Source organism: Globicephala melas, chromosome 11 (genome assembly GCF_963455315.2).
Source record: "Globicephala melas chromosome 11, mGloMel1.2, whole genome shotgun sequence".
In the NCBI taxonomy this organism is placed as follows: domain Eukaryota; kingdom Metazoa; phylum Chordata; class Mammalia; order Artiodactyla; family Delphinidae; genus Globicephala; species Globicephala melas.
In genome coordinates, this window is record NC_083324.2 from 80,916,123 (window position 1) to 80,935,320 (window position 19,198).

At 42.0% G+C, this 19,198-nt stretch overlaps 1 protein-coding gene across 2 annotated transcripts; it reads right to left on the reverse strand.

Annotated features, from left to right (window-relative positions):
• Positions 1-258: 258 nt before the first annotated feature.
• Positions 259-12,449, reverse strand: ZKSCAN4 (zinc finger with KRAB and SCAN domains 4). 2 transcript variants are annotated; one of them, XR_004037828.2, is made up of 6 exons: positions 11,727-12,449; positions 10,192-10,339; positions 8,423-8,505; positions 7,328-7,451; positions 5,273-6,307; positions 259-4,007 (listed from the first exon to the last, which is right to left on the reverse strand). XR_004037828.2 is itself a non-coding variant. In XM_030849703.2 (5 exons), the coding sequence occupies exons 1-5, from the start codon at positions 12,147-12,149 to the stop codon at positions 5,445-5,447; spliced, it is 1,641 nt and encodes a 546-aa protein (XP_030705563.2). In that variant the 5' UTR covers positions 12,150-12,449; the 3' UTR covers positions 259-5,444. The 2 variants fall into 2 exon arrangements, 1 of the variants encoding a protein (XP_030705563.2); XM_030849703.2 differs by having other exon boundaries at positions 259-6,307.
• Between the last annotated feature and the right edge of the window lie 6,749 nt (positions 12,450-19,198).

Here is a 19,198-nt window from a genome sequence, read left to right on the forward strand (position 1 = left end):
AAAATTAAGCCACTTAGTATTAGATGGGGTTTTCAAATATTGATTGATTGATGGAATATCTCTTTCAGATAATATATGGGAAAATTAGTTTTAGAATATAGTTTTGTTCCTTAAGAAAACTATTATCTAGAACAGGGATTAGCAAACTTTTTCTGTAAAAGGCCAATAGTAAATATTTTAGACTTTGTGGACCAAGAGACAAAATTGAGGATATTACATATGCACTTATATAATAAGACAGAAAACAAATTTCCACACATTTTTATTAATGAAATACAATTATCTTATTCAAACTATAATAATTGAGTACAATTTTTCGTAATACAGGTCTTCTGATGGGAAGAATGAAAAAAATTTTTTGAGAAAATAACATTTTGCTTAATTGGGGTGCTGCCATTGTAGAGCAAAAGCAGTGCCATAGACAATATGATCACATTTATAAACTAACTCCAGAGTGAATTTTTCTAAAGATGACAGAGGCCCAAACATGGAGAGAGAGCTTTTCTCTACATTTCATTTTAAGGGGCTTTTTTTCCCATTAAGAAGGAATGTTACCTTTTAAGGAGTACCTTGTTGGTGCTAGAATGTTTCTCTTTATGGTTGAACAGGTATTTCTGCTGATGGGGAGGTTTGGTTGATGCATAATGCAGATACACAATGCACAGTAGAGGAAAGAGAGGAGGCCAAAGAGCAGAGAAAAAAAAAATTTTTTTTCTTTTGGCCACACCACGTGGCATGAGGGATCTTAGTTCCCCGACCAGGGATCGAACCCAGGCCCCCTGCAGTGGAAATGCAGAGTCTTAACCACTGGACTGCCAGGGAAGTCCCCAGAGAAAATTTTTTATGTTTAAGTTTTCCTTGTCTTGCCATAAAATATGAATTTTATTTCACAAATAATACAAAAGAACAAGCTGGATCAATTTCCAGATTCACTCATTTAATAGGAACTCTGCTAGGGGCTAAGGATGCTCTGGTAAGCCTGTCATTTATCTCACACATATGTCTCAGCCCTTCTATACCCCCTGCTGTAGCGGGTCTGAAAGGCTACAAACTTCATTTCCGAGGATCCCAATGCTGATGGGCAGAATTGGTGAGGAACAGAGGGAAGAAAACGGTTAAAATTTTTAACACTTTAGTTAATACCTGAAACTATAGTTATTTTCTGACAGCTTGGAAATTATGCAATGTGTTAGTTGTTTAAGAATTCGCTCAGATGAAAGGAATAATCACATGGTTTATTACTATTATACAAATAAATTACATTAGGGTTGTTCAGATTTTTTTTTTCCTAGACCCTTAAAAATCTTGAAGTAGCTTAGAAATTTGAATAAAAATGGGAATTTGGAAAGTTGTGCAGAGGATTTTGGATGACAACCCAATTCCTAATAAACAAAATACATCGAACAGGCAGGAATACATCACAGTATTCAGCCATTAATTGGGAAAGGAGACCAGGAGCACTTGCTATGTTCAAATTCCAAGGTCTTAGATTGATGTGGTAAACAGAAAGGACTTGCTAATGCTACAGACAAAGTGAGAAATGTGGGTAGATGCAGAAATAAAAGGATATTTCTACAATAAAATGTTATGTTAACAAAAAAAGTCCACAGGAAAGTAGTCATCCCCAGATATTTCTGTAGCAGCAACTCCATTTAAAACGTACAAAACAGGTACCACATTTCAGAACTGACTGAAAAAAAGTTCCTGCATTTGAATTCGTCAGACCCAATTTTAGCTATCACAAGGAGTAACAAAAGATAGACTAAAAAGTGTGTTTAGAGAAAAGTAGATAAGTTAAGTTTACTGAGTAAAGTTCTCATTATGAATAATTGAGATGGAACCACACAGATGATTTGGGACATCACTACAAGATAAGATCAACACTGTCACTCGCTTGTGTCAGGACACTTTTTTTAGAGAGCCTTTACTATTAAACAATTGTCATTCCAATATATAGAGGTTTTGGCTAACAAAGTGTTTAACCTCCATTTCTCTATCTATATTAACGTTTTCAGATTATTTACCCAGCACTTCTTATTTGTCTGAGCAGATCCTCGCAAGCCTGTGAGGTAAGTTGGCACTCCTACTATTTTTTTTCCCACTAAAGGAGGAGAAAGAGGGACTTCCCTGCTGGCGCAGTGGTTAAGAATCCGCCTGCCAATGAAGGGGACATGGGAAGATCCCACGTGCCCCGGAGCAACTAAGCCCGTGTGCTACAACTACTGAGCCTATGCTCTAGAGCCTGTGAGCCACTACTACTGAGCCCCTGCACCATAACTGAAGCCCGGGCGCCTAGAGCCTATGCTCTGCAACAAGAGAAGCCACCACGATGAGAAGCCCATGCACCGCAACAAAGAGTAGCCCCCGCTCACCCGCAAGTAGAGTAAGCCCGTGCGCAGCAACGAAGACCAACGCAGCCGGAGAAGGAAAAGAAACAGAATCTTTCGCAGGAATACACACATCTTTACCGAAATTAAGAACCCATCTAGGAGGGCTATTCATTAAAAATCTCTTTTTCTACCCAAGTAGAAAAAATAGCTATCATTAGTTACTTATTAATGAAAAGGAAGAAGAAAGAAAATGGGGGATTTCAGCATTGTTTCAATTGGAGAAGTGAAGTATTGGATTGGCCAAAAACTTCCAAAATCCCAATGGACTTTTTGGCCAATCCAACAGAATGGTTAATTGACACTAAAATTCCTAAATACAATTTTTAAAAGCATGAAAAGTGACGTTTTATTCCACTTTATATACTGCTTATATCTAACTAAGCAGCTTATTCTATGGGGTCTAATTTCATCTGAAAATAATTTTTTTGACCATCCTTTTAAATAGGCTAGAGTTAAACCCATTTTATAATTCACTTACTTATAAACACACATTTGTTATATACAAAAGTGGGGTGTCTAAAAGCCTATCAGCAAAGTAACTTTTTAATCTGAAATTATACAATAATGCCAGATAGTTTCCTAAATAATATCTTTATCATAAAATGTCAGTGGCTCCCCAGTGTTACTGAATAAAATTTCAACCCCTTGCTCTGGCATTGAAGGCCGCTACAATGTATGTATCTCTTCAAACTTGCCTTAGTTACTAAATTTGACAAACTCCTTTAGTCTTTTCAGCTAACATGTCACCCTGTCCATGCAATAGCACACAGCCAGAAGTAACCTTTCCCTCCTCTGAACTTCCACAGCATTCAGTTCACCACTCACAAGTTATTTACCATGGCACTGTCTTATTTTTATGTGCAAGTCTTATCAATATTACTATACTGAAAGCTTAAGCCCAAGTATGTATGCATGTGTGTGTGTATGCTTTATCGCTTTCATTGTCAGGCATAGTAGGCACTCAAAAGTATTTTTCTATAATCTTTCCTTCCTCTACGGAGAAGTTTTTTAGGTTTGGAAGGAGCAGAAAGAGTGAAAGGAGGTGCAGTGGTCCTTTGTTAATCTCAATAAATTATACTTATTAAGTGTATAATGTTTTCTGCTTTGTAAAAGGCTTTATATGTATCTCTTTACATGACATAAGAAACAAACACCAAAGAAAAATGAACAATGTTTAAGATCAGGGCTATTAGCAAATATTTAGGAAAAATAAAGATAAGGAGACAAGAGGAAAGGGCTAGCTTTGCGGAGGTAACAAAAATACGGTTAATTTAAAAGGAAATTTTAAAAGGCTAGAAAAGATTAACTAGAGGACGTCTACAGGATTTTAGAACACTAGTGTTTTAAATTATACTGCAACAAGGGGATAATGAAGGCAATGAAAGATTGTAGGGAAATGATAAAGGAAGAGCCCCACCGTTTGCAAAGTCCCTAGTCAGCCAGGGGTACTTCAGAGCAGGAATCCAGCAAGGGTACTTGAGAACAGAAGAAAACGCCATGCTGGGGACGATTTCCTCAGAGGCAGAACCCATTCTTGTTAAAGCTGGAAGCTGGGGACGGGCACTCAGGCACCTACGAAGAAGGTAGCAGTCTCTGAAGAACTTAGCAGAAGGTGATCTGGGTGAAAACAGGAGATATCATGAAATTCTTGAGAGTCTTGACTTCACAGGTTGATACTTTGAATGTTGTGGAATCGTTTTGGTCAGATACCCAGGACTCCCAATGTGTTTCTGAAAAGATACATTTTCTCCTACTGCCCATACTTGGGTCTCTATCAACATTGGCTGCCTCTGACCCAATCTCCCTCTCCCCAACCACAGGGCAGTTTTAAAAACATGAACAATACTTGTTATAAATGTTTGGTGTGAATCCTCTGACCTGGAGGGTGTTGAAGCTTAGCTGGCATGAGCTTTCATGCACACTTGGCTTTAAGTTGGGAGAGAGGGATATGGATGGTGTCTTGGCATTTGGTTAGGCCCAAGATAACCGAAAGGTGAGAAACAAGCTGTTGAGGATCATAGGACTTTTTTTTCTTAATTTTTAAATTTTTTTGGCTGCACAGCCTGTGGGATTTTAGTTCCCGAACTAAGAATTGAACCTGGCCCTCAGCAGTGGCAGTGTGAAGTCCTAACCACTGGACAGCCAGGGAATTCTCGCATCATAGGATTTTCATCAAGATTCATAATAGTTTTGATCTGACTTGATAAATTGATTTTTATTTACCTGAATGTGAAAGGTTTCCCCCTAAAGAGTAGCAAAATTAATATGAACTAATGTAGTTAACATTGACTATAGACTGGAATTGTACAGATGGAGCAGTCTCACAATGTCTTAATGATAAAGAAGCTGTTTAAGGCATTCTTACTATAACTACTATGCTGGTGAAGAAATATGGATTCCTCCACCCCAACTCTGACAATCTTACATATTTGACAATAAATATACTAGAATCCGAATCTAGATAAATATTCTAGACCCAGAATCTAGAACCTCAGAGAATTAGACGAACACAAATGGCCTTAGATAGTCCTCAGAAATCTAGACAACATTAGATTTTCAGAGCTATGAAGGTCGTTTCACTGGTATATTTAATAAATGTTTATAGCACCTGTATGCAAGGCACAATGGGGGTATAAGACATCATTGATCCAACCAACTGGTGAGGAATTCATTATAGGCAAAATGAACAGTCAGAGCAGCAGCCCCCCAAATCAGAGCCATCCACCCAGGAGACGTCATAAAGTGCTGGCCGAGGGTGATTAATTAGCCAGTCTAGAAGCCCATTTAAGTCTAAAAGGTGAGAATCGTTTCAGGTCTGACCTCTTCCAGACAACTCTCCCATAGCCTCTTATCAAACAAGTTGTTTTTTTTTTTTCAATCACCTTCTAAGATGTAGAAGATAATTCATCTCAGCCAGTCTCTATTTTCTAACAAACACCTGATGACGTGTGGGAGTAAATAAAGCCCAGCTCACAATTTTCTAGTCAGCAAGGGCTCCAGGGTGGCTTCAGTTCAACGAGGAGTGAGCACCAACTCTGGCATATAAGACATGGGTCATGGAGACAGAATTTTTTTCCCAGCGTGGCTTCTCTGATGTTGAATAAGGTATGAAGTTCGGGTGAAGCCTTTTCCGCATGTATCACACTGATAGGGTTTCTCACCAGTGTGGATTTTTTGGTGCTCAATAAGGCTTCTATTCCTAGTGAAACTTCTCTCACACTCATTACATTTATAAGACACGGGAGCCTCAACATTTTCCCACTGGCTTCCCATCCTCCCCTGACTCTCCCAGGTCTCTCCACGGTCAGGATTCTGAACGTTTTTATCGCCGTGGATCCTCTGATGTCTCAGGAGATGTGAGTTGCGCCTAAAGGCTTTGCCGCACACATTGCACTGGTATGGCTTCTCCCCAGTGTGGATCTTGCGATGTTCAAGGAGGCTGCAGCTCTGGCTAAAGGTTTTCCCGCAGTCATCACACTCGTAGGGCTTCTCCCCGGTGTGAGTTCTCTGGTGTTTGATAAGGTTTGAACTGTGACTGAAGACTTTGCCACATTCCTCACACTCATATGGTTTCTCCCCAGTGTGGACTCTCTGATGAATGACGAGGGCAGAGCTCCCGATGAAGGTCTTGCCACACTCCTCACATTCATAGGGTTTCTCCCCAGTGTGGATTCTCCTGTGCTTAGTCAGGCCTGAACTCTGAGCAAAAGTCTTTCCACATTCATGGCAATAATGCCGCCTATTCCCTGCAGCACTTTTCTGCTTTCTTTGCAACCTGCCCTCCTGATCACCAGCTTCTGCACGTGCAGGAATCTGGCCAATGGCTTCACCCAGGTGGCATGGCATCTGCCCAGACTCTTGTCCTGGATGGTCCTCGTCTGGAGGCAGGTCCCTGATCTTCGTCTGCACTGCACCACCTGAACAACAAATGACCAGCAACTGTCAATTACGCCCTGTCACAGGGGAGAGCTTCGTGATGAGTCCCAGGGAGGCAAGAATTATAGAGGTGTATACATGCCATGGATGAAGATTTAAGTATTAGAATAAAGATGGGAATAAAGGGGGAGAACAGGGGTGCTGGGGAGGGAGACCTGAGAATGAGAATGGGGCCATTGGAAGAAGGCTACAATCTGGGAATGGAGAGATTGGAGGGAAGGTGGTGAGGCCTGAAGACTGTGCTGGGGATAAATGCAGATGCTCTAAGTTCTAAAAAAGTAAGGCGGGGCCATGTGCTTAGGATTAGATACTAAAAGGGCTGAGCAGAAGGTGACAGTAAACAAGGCAAGTGAAAGGATTTCTAAAATGTTCTATGAGAAACAGGGAAAGTAGGAACTCAGAACTCACTGACCACTGGAAGGTGCAGTCATCTCTGGCTGCACCCCAGGCAGAGGCAGGGTCTGCCAAATAAAACTGGCATCAGTGCTGGGAGATCTGAGCTGGAGCCCCCACTGTGCTGCCAGTGAGCTATGGGAACTCAGACAAGCCAGGCAATCTTGTGCGCCTCTGCACTGCACGCTCACCTCTAAGGCCAGGCTCTGCATTCAATCTCTGGCTCACTTCTAGCTCTCACTCAGTGGTCCCATGGCCCACTTCCTGAAGAGATCCCTCAGCTCTCCTGCACTATCAGGGCTAGCAACAGGAAGGGAAGGGGAAGAAATCAGCATTTACTGAGTATCTACTATGAGCTGGACCTGTACTAAGGGCTGTACCTCCTTCATCCCACTTAAACTGAACTGACCAGGACACTGGCAGGACAGATAGAAAAGCAAGGCTCAGAAGGGTTAATAAACTAGTCACACAGCTGGTTAGTAGTTGGGATTCAGAAATGGTGGTTCTAATTCCAAACATAATTCAAACAGTTTCTAACAGCCTAGTAGATTCTAATACACAAAGGAAGCCAGGAAACCTTATAAGAAATCAGTGCCCATTAGTCTTACCCAAGGAGATCAGGCTGCCACAGTTCTCCTGCCTTTCATCTCTGTAGAAGTTCACCTGAGATGAATCCAGCTGTGTCCATCCAGGAGTGAGGGTCAGGGCCACATCTTCCATTTTCAGCAGCCCCTGAAACAGTGAGTAATGCCATGTAATTCCTCTTGCCCAAAATCACTCCCAAAGCTGGGTACATGCAATGAAGGAGCATCCCCTTTACAGGAGCTCTTTACAAAAAAGCAAGTATGGCATACTTATGCCTACTTAACCCTATCTCTAATAACATCTCTGTCAAAAAAATAACCATTAAAGGAAAGAAATACACACATTATCAGTACTTTCACATAAACATCTAAACAGTCCAGAAGGTGAAAGGTTTGGAAAAACAAGGGCCAGTGCAGTGAAAGGAGTGGAACCATATCCAAACTTTTCAAAATATTTGTGGTGTGCTTTGGCAAAGTGGGGATGGGGGCTTATTTGTATTAATGATTTTAAAATACAGTGAAATCTAGGTCTGAGGTGAGGAAAAATCAGGGAAAATAGGTTCTACGGAGCCTCAAATACTGAGATCTTCAAGCAGGACATGAAAGACTGGATAAGAAATTAAAATCCAGGTTAAGTAAAGACTATTCAAATTGTAATATTAAATCTTAGACTAAAAGCACATGCCTTATCTGTTCCTTCAAGTTTAAGTTCCTAGAGGGCAGCGGGCATGACTCTATATCCCTCACTAGCAGCACAGTTTATGATACTTAAAAAAACAAAACTACATCACCATCACAACAAAATCTTCAGTTTGTATTTGCTAAATTTCCCTTGCTGAAGAGAAAATCTCCTTGATGAAGGAGCTGACCAAACAGATGGCTAGGAAGAGCAGGGAAGCACAGTCTCCAAGCTAGGAGTGAAACAGGAAAATCTTCTTAAGTGAATACCAAAATAATGACAGATGATGATTAGCAACCTTGGGATAAATGAGAATACTCAAACTCCATGTAGATCCAGGATGAGGGTGGAGGAGGCATGGAGAGAAAGGGATCTGATGGGAAGCCCATCAGCAGTGAAGGGTGCTGGGTGCTGGGGGAGGGACAGGGGTTCCACCTCACCTGGGACTCTGGGGCAAGCCTGGCGGCTACCACTTCATCTCCTCTGCAGCGCCCTCCAGAGGCAAGCCTAGGAACCTGGAGAACTAAGAAGGAAAGAAGCTCTGGATGAGATTGACCCTGACATTCAACCTCCCTGGCATTCAGCCTCCGTGAGCCGTGAAGTCCAAGTTCAAAAACTGCATAAATTCCCATAAAGAAGTTTATACAGTGTGTCTTTCCAAAATTCCTGATCCCTGGCAGCTCAAATCCTATGGCCTGAAGAGATGTGATGTACTCCACAGATGCACAAAACAATGGGCTGGATCCTTGGTAAGAAGTGGTAGCAACATAAAAACAAAACAAAGCATTCCATCTGAAGAGTCTTTAATCTTGAATTTTGCTGAGAGAGGGAATAAGAGGATTTCTGTGGTTTCTTTTTTTGGCCGCACCATGCGGCATGAGGAAATTCCCTGACCAGAGATTGAACCTGCGCAACCTGCAGTGGAAGCACGGAGTCTTAAGCACTGGACCACCAGGGAAGTCCCAAAGATTTTCATTGTTGTTAAAAGTTCTTTAGTAGCTCTTTGGGTGCTTTATTCTTTTCTTTTCTTTTTTTTTTTTTTTTGGCTGCATTGGGTCTTCGTTGCTGTGAGCAGGCTTTCTCTAGTTGTGGCGAGCGGGGACTACTCTTCGTTGCGGTGCACAGGCTTCTCATTGTGGTGGTTTCTCTTGTTGTAGAGCACGGGCTCTAGGCACATGGGCTTCAGTAGTTGTGGCACACAGGCTCAGTAGTTGTGGCTTGTGGGCTCTAGAGCGCAGGCTCAGTAGTTGTGGCACACAGGCTCAGTTGCTCCACAGCATGTGGGATCTTCCCGGAGCAGGACTCGAACCCGTGTTCCCTGCATCAGCAGGTAGATTCTTAACCACTGTGCCACCAGGGAAGCCCTGGGTGCTTTATTCTTTAGTTCTGAAAGACTAAGAGGAGTCAGATAAGGCTGGGCCCAGAAAGGAGGAAATGGGAGTCTGCCTATATAGAACTTGCTCAGATTTGAGAGAAGTAAAGGGGAACTTTAGGTTTTCCTATGAAAGGTGAACTTTGCTGGAGGCAGTAAACAAGTTAGGTTAGGCTAGGACCTCTGTTCAGAAATAAAGATTTCCTGTTGGCTGGTGTATCCCAGTGTTGTTTGTCTTGGAAATCTGCCCAGATGTTCACAGCATGTGGGGAACACTCGGGAACATAAAAGTTTCCTACTGAGTGATTTTCACCCTGTTGTAAGTGACAGGTTTAGAAGATTTATACTCTTTGGTTTGTAGAAATCCTACAATTCTGGAATATTCTGACTGGCTTTACATATTCTGCCTTATATTCCTCATAGCACTCACCAATATCTGAAATCATATTAATTTATTTGCTATTCTCCTTACTAGAATGTAAGTTCCATTGGAGGAAGAAATCTGTCCTACTGACAATGCTATCCCTGGTACCTACAACACTGGCTACCACGTAGGGAGCCTCCAGAAATATATGTTGAATGAATGGAGATCACTGTGTTGCTACAAAAATCAACTCTTTCCAAACACCAATTTTAATAAAGTCTTATTTACCATGTCTAGGTTTGGTTAGGAAAGCTTTCCACTATTGTTTGAAATTTCCCTATTAGTCTCAGTCTCAAAGTAAAGTAGATCTGCAAGGGGCATATAAGACACCCATCAATAGATCTTGTAGGTGATCCTTAAATAAAATTGGTTGGAGTCTGCAGAATTCATATTGCCCAGAAGATAATACTCACTTCTGTCTGGTAAGGAGTGGGATCCCAGAGATTCATGCTTGAGTGGAGCCTTTCTTGGCTGGAACTGGGTATTTCGTGACCTCTGAGCTGGTGTCAACACTGCCATCTTGCAACAGAACAGTTCTTGCCCCTGGTCACCACCTGGGACCTAGAAGTCATTCATTTATTTATTCATCAGACACTTCTATCACACTCTCTATGTGCTAGTACTTTCTATTTCCCAGGCACTATTTCTAAGAGCTTCATGAATATTAAGTCACTTGATGTAGAGCACAACAACCTTATGAGCTAGGTACTTTTATTATCTGTATTTTTGTAATGGGGAAACTGAGGCACAATGTTTAAGCAACTTGCCCAAGGTCACCCAGGTAAAAGCAGAAATGTTTGGATGGGAGCTCAGGCAGAATGAATCTAGCGCCCACGCTCTTAAGCATTACTCTGTACTCCCTCATTACATATATTTGTGCTTTTATGAAAACTCTTTGGGAATTGGGGCTAAGTTCTCAGAGAATACTAATATGTTTTCTTATCTAAAAAATGAAAATAATAATTTCTAGCTTATAGGGTTTTGGAGACCAGCAAATAAGATTGCAGTGTGCGAAATCACCTAACACAGGGCCTGGTACATGGTATGTCCTCATTAAATGAAGGTTTCCTTCCAGACATTTGTCATTAATTAATTTTCGAGTCACTTTCATAATAATTAGCTCATGTGCAGCTTAGAATTTCCCATATCTTCTGTAAAGAATGAAGAGCCTGAAGCTGAGACTTGAGATGATTTTTCTCTATTACAGGGCTAAGGGGCACAAATGCCAACTCAAGAACCTTGGTCTCTGGGTCACGGGTTAGAAGTCTTTGGTCTGGTTATGTACATGCTGAAAGGAACACACAAGGACACAGAATACTGCAAAGGCAAAATAGACTCATACAACATTCAGGAAGGTGCAAGTAAAAATGAGCCCTGGGGTTTCTAACTTGTGGTCCACCGACTCCCTCCCACGTATTCCATGAATGTGAATAGGAAAAATAACTTTATTTTTACTAGCTTCTAAGCAAAATTTAGCATTTCCTTCAATTATGAATGGAAGCAACAAACCAAGGTTTTATAAGCAGTACACAGGAATCTGTCACCAACTGAAACTGCAGATGTTCTCATACCACATTACAACCAGGTAAATGTCAAAGTCATTCATCGCCACTTTGAAATTATACTAGTTATTAGGCCTGTCTCTAGATGTTAATATTTAGTGCATTAATTTTAAAAAGCATATATATAACTTTATAATACATTTAATGTTTTGCTAACTGTATTTCAATATAATTGAGTTCTTTTTAATCCTTTATATTTTCCCTTATGTATTTAAAAAATACTATTATGTGAAGGAGTCCAGGGACTTCACCTTACTGGCAAAGAGGTTCAGGTACAAAAAGAGACTGAGAACTTCTGGATCTTAAAGAAAATCCCCTCACTCTGATCTGGAGATTTCAGGAAGAAACAGACCACAGCTTTCAGAGGCTAAACCTGTTCTCTCTACCTGCGGCATCGGCTCATCCAACTGCTTCTCCAAATACTCCAAGAGCACCACCACCTCCTCCCCGCTCTCCGGATGCTGCTTCCGCACCCAGCTCTGCAGGTCCCCCGGCAGGATGGTCAGGAACTGCTCCAGCACCAGCACTTCCAGGATCTGCTCCTTAGTGTGCACCTCTGGCCGCAGCCACAGTCGGCAGAGCTCCCGGAGCCGGCTCAGAGCCTCGCGGGGCCCCTCAGCCTCCGGGTAGCGGAAGCCTCGGAAGCGCTGGCGGGAGTGCTCGGAGCCCGGAGCTGGGCTGCCTGGGGCGCCCGCCTCAGCAGCCAAGGCGGAGGCTTCCTCCTTCTCCACCTTCACGGTCAGGATCCCGGTCCGGTCCTCTGCAGACTGGGCGTCCAAGGCTGCGCTTTCCTTCGATTCTCTAGCCATCCTGGACCAAGGCAGTACTTGGGCCTCAGTCTAGCTGGGAGCTGTATTTCTTCGGAAAATTCTTGAAAGGTGGGAAATCACAATTATACTGTAAAACTGCAGTGGTCCCCTTCCGCGTGTCCAGGGGCCCAGGACACCCCTGGGGCGCAACTTCACAGATTGCCCCCTGTAGTCCGTGCCTTTGCAGCGTCCTCCTCTGCACCCCACCCCGAATCCCACAATAAGTAACCCCAAAGGATGTCTTGGTGGAATGAACAGATTCCAGATGCTGGAGAAAAATTGAGGATGGGGCACAGGAAGCCTCGGTGGGAATCAATGCCACTTCCCGGGCTCTCTAGGAAGCACCTCTCGGTGGTTGTCCCCGAGTTAACCCGTTAGCAACCACGCCCTTACCTCCACTCAAGCGAAGCAGTTAGGGGAAGGAGAAAAAAAGGATGACAGGCTCTGTATCATAAGAAATAAGACTAGATCTTTCAGTCCTGTGAGGATGCTGTTGTGCCCCCCCCCATGCTCTGATGTAAAGCTTGACTACAGAGCTGGCATAAGATTGACACTAAAATTCAGTATAAAGCAGAGCTTCCTCAGAGCACCAGGCAGGAGGACATGCCCTTTCTCTCAGAAACATCGAAGACCACATCACCAGGCACTTGCTTGGAGAAGCAGTGGCTGCCCCTGGCTCTTGCTCCACTCCAGCTGCCATTCTTCCCTCCCTTTCAAGGCTAAACTACTTGAAGGAAAGCCCTCCTATCTCTGACTCTAGTCCTCACCTTAACACACTGTAGGCGGCAAACTGCCAACAAAGCCATTGAGATTGCTCCTGCAAAAGTAACTAGAGATTCTGTCCCTCTTCCCCTCCACACACAACAGCTACCACTTTCTATTTTCCATGGCTTCCTCTCAGGCAACCAGGATTTCCAGGCTTCCCACTATCAGAAACTCTCTAGTCCCTGGCATCAGGGACCATACTATCTTGGGCTTTCATTCTTCTTGTTTCTTTCCAGCCCTCATTTATGGTCTGGAATAGTGGTTAGATCCGCCGACTCTCAAGCCAAGTTACCTGGGTATGTAATCTTGGCTGTACCACGTACTAGCTGGGTGACCTTGGTAAATTACTTATCCTCTCTGTGCCTGACTTTCCCAATCTATAAATGGGGATAGTAACAGTAGATAGTGATGGAGGAAATTTTTGCCTGTTGAGGTATGGGGAAGTCATTCTGACTTATATGGTGTACATCTGTTCTAACCATTAAAAAAGAATGCATTTACCATATTGTTCACAATCTCCACTTTGAAGACAGAGATAAATGCCCCCCCCACCCTGCCCATGATGCCAATGCTATTACTCCTTCGAAGATAAGGGTCCCTTCCCAGACACCAAGGTCATGCTGACTCGCTGTGTATGTGCTAATCTATCTCTTTTGAAACCTTGAAGGAATCACCCCTGTCATGTTTGATATTTGTTCTTTGTTCCGACAAGATATGAAACTGTGGTTCGGGCATCCAAAATGGAACCGGGTAACCATTGTGCATGTGGTTTCAGAAATGTTCCTGCGTCACTGAGAACCTGAATTTTCTAAACTGTATCAAACTCAAGGACACTACCAGCTGTTCTCAAAACAATATCTGCTAGTAGCTGCCAGCTGCAACCTTAAGGTCTCAAGGTCTCCCCTTGTAACTATGTAACCCATTTTGGGCCCCAACCAACCCTTGCTTAGCAAGCACCCTTACTTCTTGCCAGCTTCAATCCTAATTTATTTATTTGGCTGTGTCAGGTCTTAGTTGTGGCATGTGGGATCTTTCGTTGTGGTGCATGTGCAGGCTCAGTAGTTGCAGCATGCAGGCTCTCTAGTTGTGGCACGTGGGCTTTGGAGCACGTGGGCTTAGATGCCCTGTGGCATGTGGGATCTTAGTTCCCCGACCAGGGATTGTACCCATGTCCCCTGCATTGGAAGGCAGATTCTTAAACACTGGACCACCAGGGAAGTTCCCTCCAATCCTAATTCTTGACAATTTGTGTACAAATTGTTTTTTGCCTACCTAAGCCCCCGCCCCCCATTTTGTAGTCTGACAGAACACAATTCAAGTGCTTCTTGAATCCATGTCTCTTGGGTTACAGTCCTCAGTTTGGCTCAAATGAAACTCTTTTCTATTATTATTATAGATTGTTTATTGATTATTGCATTGATGAAAGGGATGTTGTGAGCATTAAGGTGAGTTTTTGTGTAAAGTGCTTAGAACAATGCCTGGCCTATAATAAATTAGGCCTACCCTAAAATGGAAGCCCCGAGATTCCTTTGAGCCAGGCAGGATTAGATTTTAAGCCAGAAATGACTGCAAAGTTATTTTGGTGGACCAAGATGTCAGTAAGTCCCCTTTCTACCCAATGGAATACAAGTTTGGTAGAAGTTCATTAAATGGAAGAATACCATGCTGATACCTTCCTGAGTTATTTTGTTTGTTTGTTTTTATAAATTTATTTATTTATTTATTTTTGGCTGTGTTGGGTCTTCATTTCTGTGTGAGGTCTTTCTCCAGTTGCAGCGAGCGGGGGCCACTCTTCATCGCGGTGTGTGGGCCTCTCACTGTCGCGGCCTCTTGTTGAGGAGCACAGGCTCCAGACGCACAGGCTCAGTAGTTGTGGCTCACGGGCCCAGTTGCTCCGCGGCATGTGGGATCCTCCCAGACCAGGGCTCAAACCAGTGTCCCCTGCATCAGCAAGCAGACTCTCAACCACTGCGCCACAAGGGAAGCCCCCTTCCTGAGTTTTTATTCCCTAGTTTTTGTTCCCTCTGCAGTTCAAGGGATAACAAAGAGATAAAACTTAAGAAAATGAGAGATGTCAAGGCTGTTACAAAGGAAAACTACTAGAAAATATTCTTCTCTTGATGAGCTGCCACACTAGGTACAGGGCACTGCCATGAAGCATTGGCAAAATAAGTGAACCTGAATCTAGTTTCTAGATCCTAATGCCTTTGTATAGGTGAGATACAGAAGCAAGTTAAGCAGTTTTCAAACACCTCAGCACATTAGGATCACTGGGGAGCTTTTAAAACATCCTGATACCTTGGCTGAAACTGAAATCAATTAAATCAGAATGTCAGAGGGTGGGACTCAGGCATGAATGACTTTAAATATTTCCTAGGTGATTCCAGTATGCAGCTGAGTTTGAGAATTAATGAGTTAAATGATACTTAAAAGAAGTAATCAACCAAATCCAGAATGTGGGACATTCTATATTCTATAGAACAGAAGATTCAGGTTCTTCAACAAATAAATGGCATCTTTCAAAAGGGCAGGGGAGAAAGGGGAGCTGTCATATATTAAAAGAGACTGAATAGATATACCAACCAAATGCAACGGTAAACCTTATTTGGGCCCTAATCAGACCAAAACAACTGTAAAATGGCATATTTGAGACAACTGGGAAAACTATATCACAATGGCATTAAGGAATCACTACCAAGTTAGTTGCCATAATGATACTATGTTCATGTTAAGAAAAAAGTCCTCATTTGTTAGAAATTCATACTGAAATTTGTACTTGTGGGTGAACTGATATAAGGTCTAGATTTGCTTTGAAATACTCAGAAAGAAACAGAGGAAAAAAGAAAATGGTGCAAAGATGAGAGTTGTTGAAGTTACGTGAGAGGCAGAGGGGGGGTTCATTGTAATATTCTCTTTACACTTATATGTTTGAAATTTTCCATAGTAATTTTCTTTTAAATTAAACAAAATCCTACCTTCCTTCCAGAATAATTCCATCCAAAAGGCAGGGCCAAAGGAAGTGGGAGAGGAGGTGGCATCCCAGCCCAGAGTGAGTTCGGAGCCCCAGTGAGTGAGAAGAGTGTTCAGAGGGGTGAAGGAAGGAAGCTACAGCAGGAAAATTTATACTGATATATTACAACTACCTACTCCACAGACCCCATTCAAGTTTCACCAACGTAAGATCTGAGGTCTGAGCCCATGAGAGGAGCAAGATGACATGGGGAAATTGATTACACACAGGAAGGATTAATCAATTAAGTAAATACACAAGATATTGGGAGCCAGATTCCTCATGTCAGAAAAGGAGTTACAAACATGAAAAAGAGAAAGGCCGAAATGTATCCTGTGGTGTTGGATTGGAATTGAAGGTATCAGCGTGAACTCAATTCCCAATATCTACAGTTACTTATAGAAATAAATATAGATGTAGGCATGTAGGTGTATACGTGTATATACAGTATTTGATAAATAGCACTGCAATGTTTTGATATAAGTGGAAAAAAAAATTTGGTTGACAAATAAAAAATTACTTCCAGTTGTTTAAAGACTTAAAAGTCAAAAAGGAAAACTTTCACACTTTTAGAAAAAAATTAGAAGCATTTTTTTATGCTCTTGAATAAAGCAAGATTTCTTTTAAAATACACAAACTGCACAAAATGTGAAGGAAAAATTTCGTAAATTTGACATCATTAAAATTTAAAACTACATCAAAAGATACTGGAAACAAGTAGAAACTACAAACAGAAGACTGACAGAAGATATTTGCAAGCCATATGATCAACAAGGATCAATATACAGACTATACAGAGAGCACTAACAAATAAACAAGAAAAAAGCCAACAATCAAACAGAATAATTGACAAGAACCATACACAGGCAATTCATAGATGTGGAATCTGGAATGACCAACAAACATAAGCAAAGATCCTTAACCTCATTATTTACTAAGAGAAGATAAATTTTAAGCCATTTCATACCCATACCTCAGCAAAATTTTGCAGAGCTTCAATAATATTTGCTAGTAAGAATGTGAAAATTTTTGAACTCTTGTACACAGCTGATGGGTGTGTAAGCTGGTATGCTCATCTTAAAAAGCAATGTCAGGGGCTTCCCTGGTGGCGCAGTGGTTGCAAGTCCACCTGCCGATGCAGGGGACACGGGTTTGTGACCCAGTCCGGGAAGATCCCATATGCCGCGGAGCGGCTGGGCCCATGAGCCATGGTCGCTGAGCCTGCACGTCCGGAGCCTGTGCTCCACAACGGGAGAGGCCACAACATTGAGAGGCCCGCGTACAGCCAAAAAAAAAAGCAATGTCAGGGACTTCCCTGGTGGTCCAGTGGTTAAGACTCTGTACTCCCAATGCCGGGGGCATGGGTTAGATCCCTGATCAGGAAACTAAGATCCCACATGGCATGGCCAAAAAAAAAAAAAAAACTATGTCAGTATATACTGTATAGTAAAGTTGAAAATGATATACACATGGACTTAACAGCTTTAAATTATTTAACCTGTAGGAGTCTTGTACATGAACAAAAATGTTAATTGAGTCACTTTTCTGAGCCAGACACTGTTTTAGATATTCAGGATACAACAGTAACAAAAAAACAACAAAGATTTCTGCCCTCATGGAGTTTATATTCCGGTGGGGATTAACAAAAAAATAAACTACGAGAAGAATAAATACATAAATTTTAATAGGACGTCACGAGCACAATGTTTTAAAAAAAGGAATAAAAGAATAAAACAGAATTAGGACAAGACCCTGGTCATTTTTTTACCAGTCTATTCCTCAAGATTGTTTATGTAGCTGGTAATCTTGAAAGATGAGATAACACATCCCAGTGGTCAATTACCAGGCTTACTTACTGCTTGTTATAAAAGCTGAGGATTTCCTAAATTCAGGCTTCCCTGGATGCAGCATAGGCATGTTGTGTGTAGAGCATCCACCTGAGCCCATCATGTCACCTCCTTGGGACTTGGGGGCAAGGGCAACTGATGTAAATACGATGATCTCATGCTGCTTGCTATCTATGAATAACAAGTGTTAGGCTTGCTATCTATAAGAAATGGGGTGGGAAAAAAAGAAAAAAAGTAAAAAAAAGATCAGGGCCTTATATCCTGGACCCATGCAACAAGACATGTAGGAGCACAAAAGGCCCAAGGAGGACTGTCACGCCTAAGGGTTTTGAGAATTGGAGAAGAATAACAATTACAAGAACTTTTAAATAGTATGGCTATTTGGGGGGTGGGGAGGTGGGCGGCCATCGATGCATTGGAGAAACACAATGAAATTCTGAAGGCAAAATGTGAAAGGCATTGGGCCTCCTTAGAATCATATAAAATCCTTTGTTTCTGGCCCAGGAACTCGTATTTTATGCCAGATTCCATGAAACAATCACAGGCTAAGTTAATTAGCTTGTTACTAGAGTAAAATGAAATCCCAGACCCCTAAAATCTGAGAAAATATGTCCAACAGTCTTTGTCGATGTCCTTTTGCACGTATTTGTTCTTGGGTCAAAGACTCTGGTTATGCATACACACCTATCTCATGATTTGGAGCATTACTTATGAATTTTCCTTAGACATATATTCCCTTTCAGTATTATAGTGATAAAGCTTTGCATGCATAATGATTTTTTAATAATTCAAATTCCCTCAAGATATATACATATATTGGTATAGGAGGCCAGCACTCACTCTAGACACATTTTAACTCTTGCACTGCTTTTACCTCTTGAGGAACAGTCACCTGCTGCCAGACAAAATTAAAGGTATTATGGCTAATTTGTAGACTCCTTAAAAATATTTCAGTTTATTAACTCCTCCCCATGGTCACTTTTAAAGACCCCCTTGAAACTAAAAGATTCACTTCTCTGCTGAAACACAGAGAAATTTAGGGACTGCTCAAGTTCCCCATCTAATTACTAGCAAAATTAGCACTAGAAGCTTTGTTACCCAGAGCTTCAGTTATCCAGTAAGATTTCTACCCACCTATATTGTTTCTCATGAACAGTACCCCTCACCTACATTATTCATCAGCTGTTGTACAGGTAACAGTGGTGACTCTCCTGGCTTGGGTAGTCCACAGTCCCATGAATAAGACTGGAATTTCAGTCAGACCTAAGGAAACAGATTCAGGAAAGTAAATAACAGAAGTGGAGGAAGTTGGAAAGTGGCAAATGACATCAAGCACTTGGTTAGGTACTGCCACTGTGAAAGGCTACAGCATGAGCTGTGATGAAAGCCAGCCTTTGATGTGATCTCAAAGAGAAGTCTAGCATATT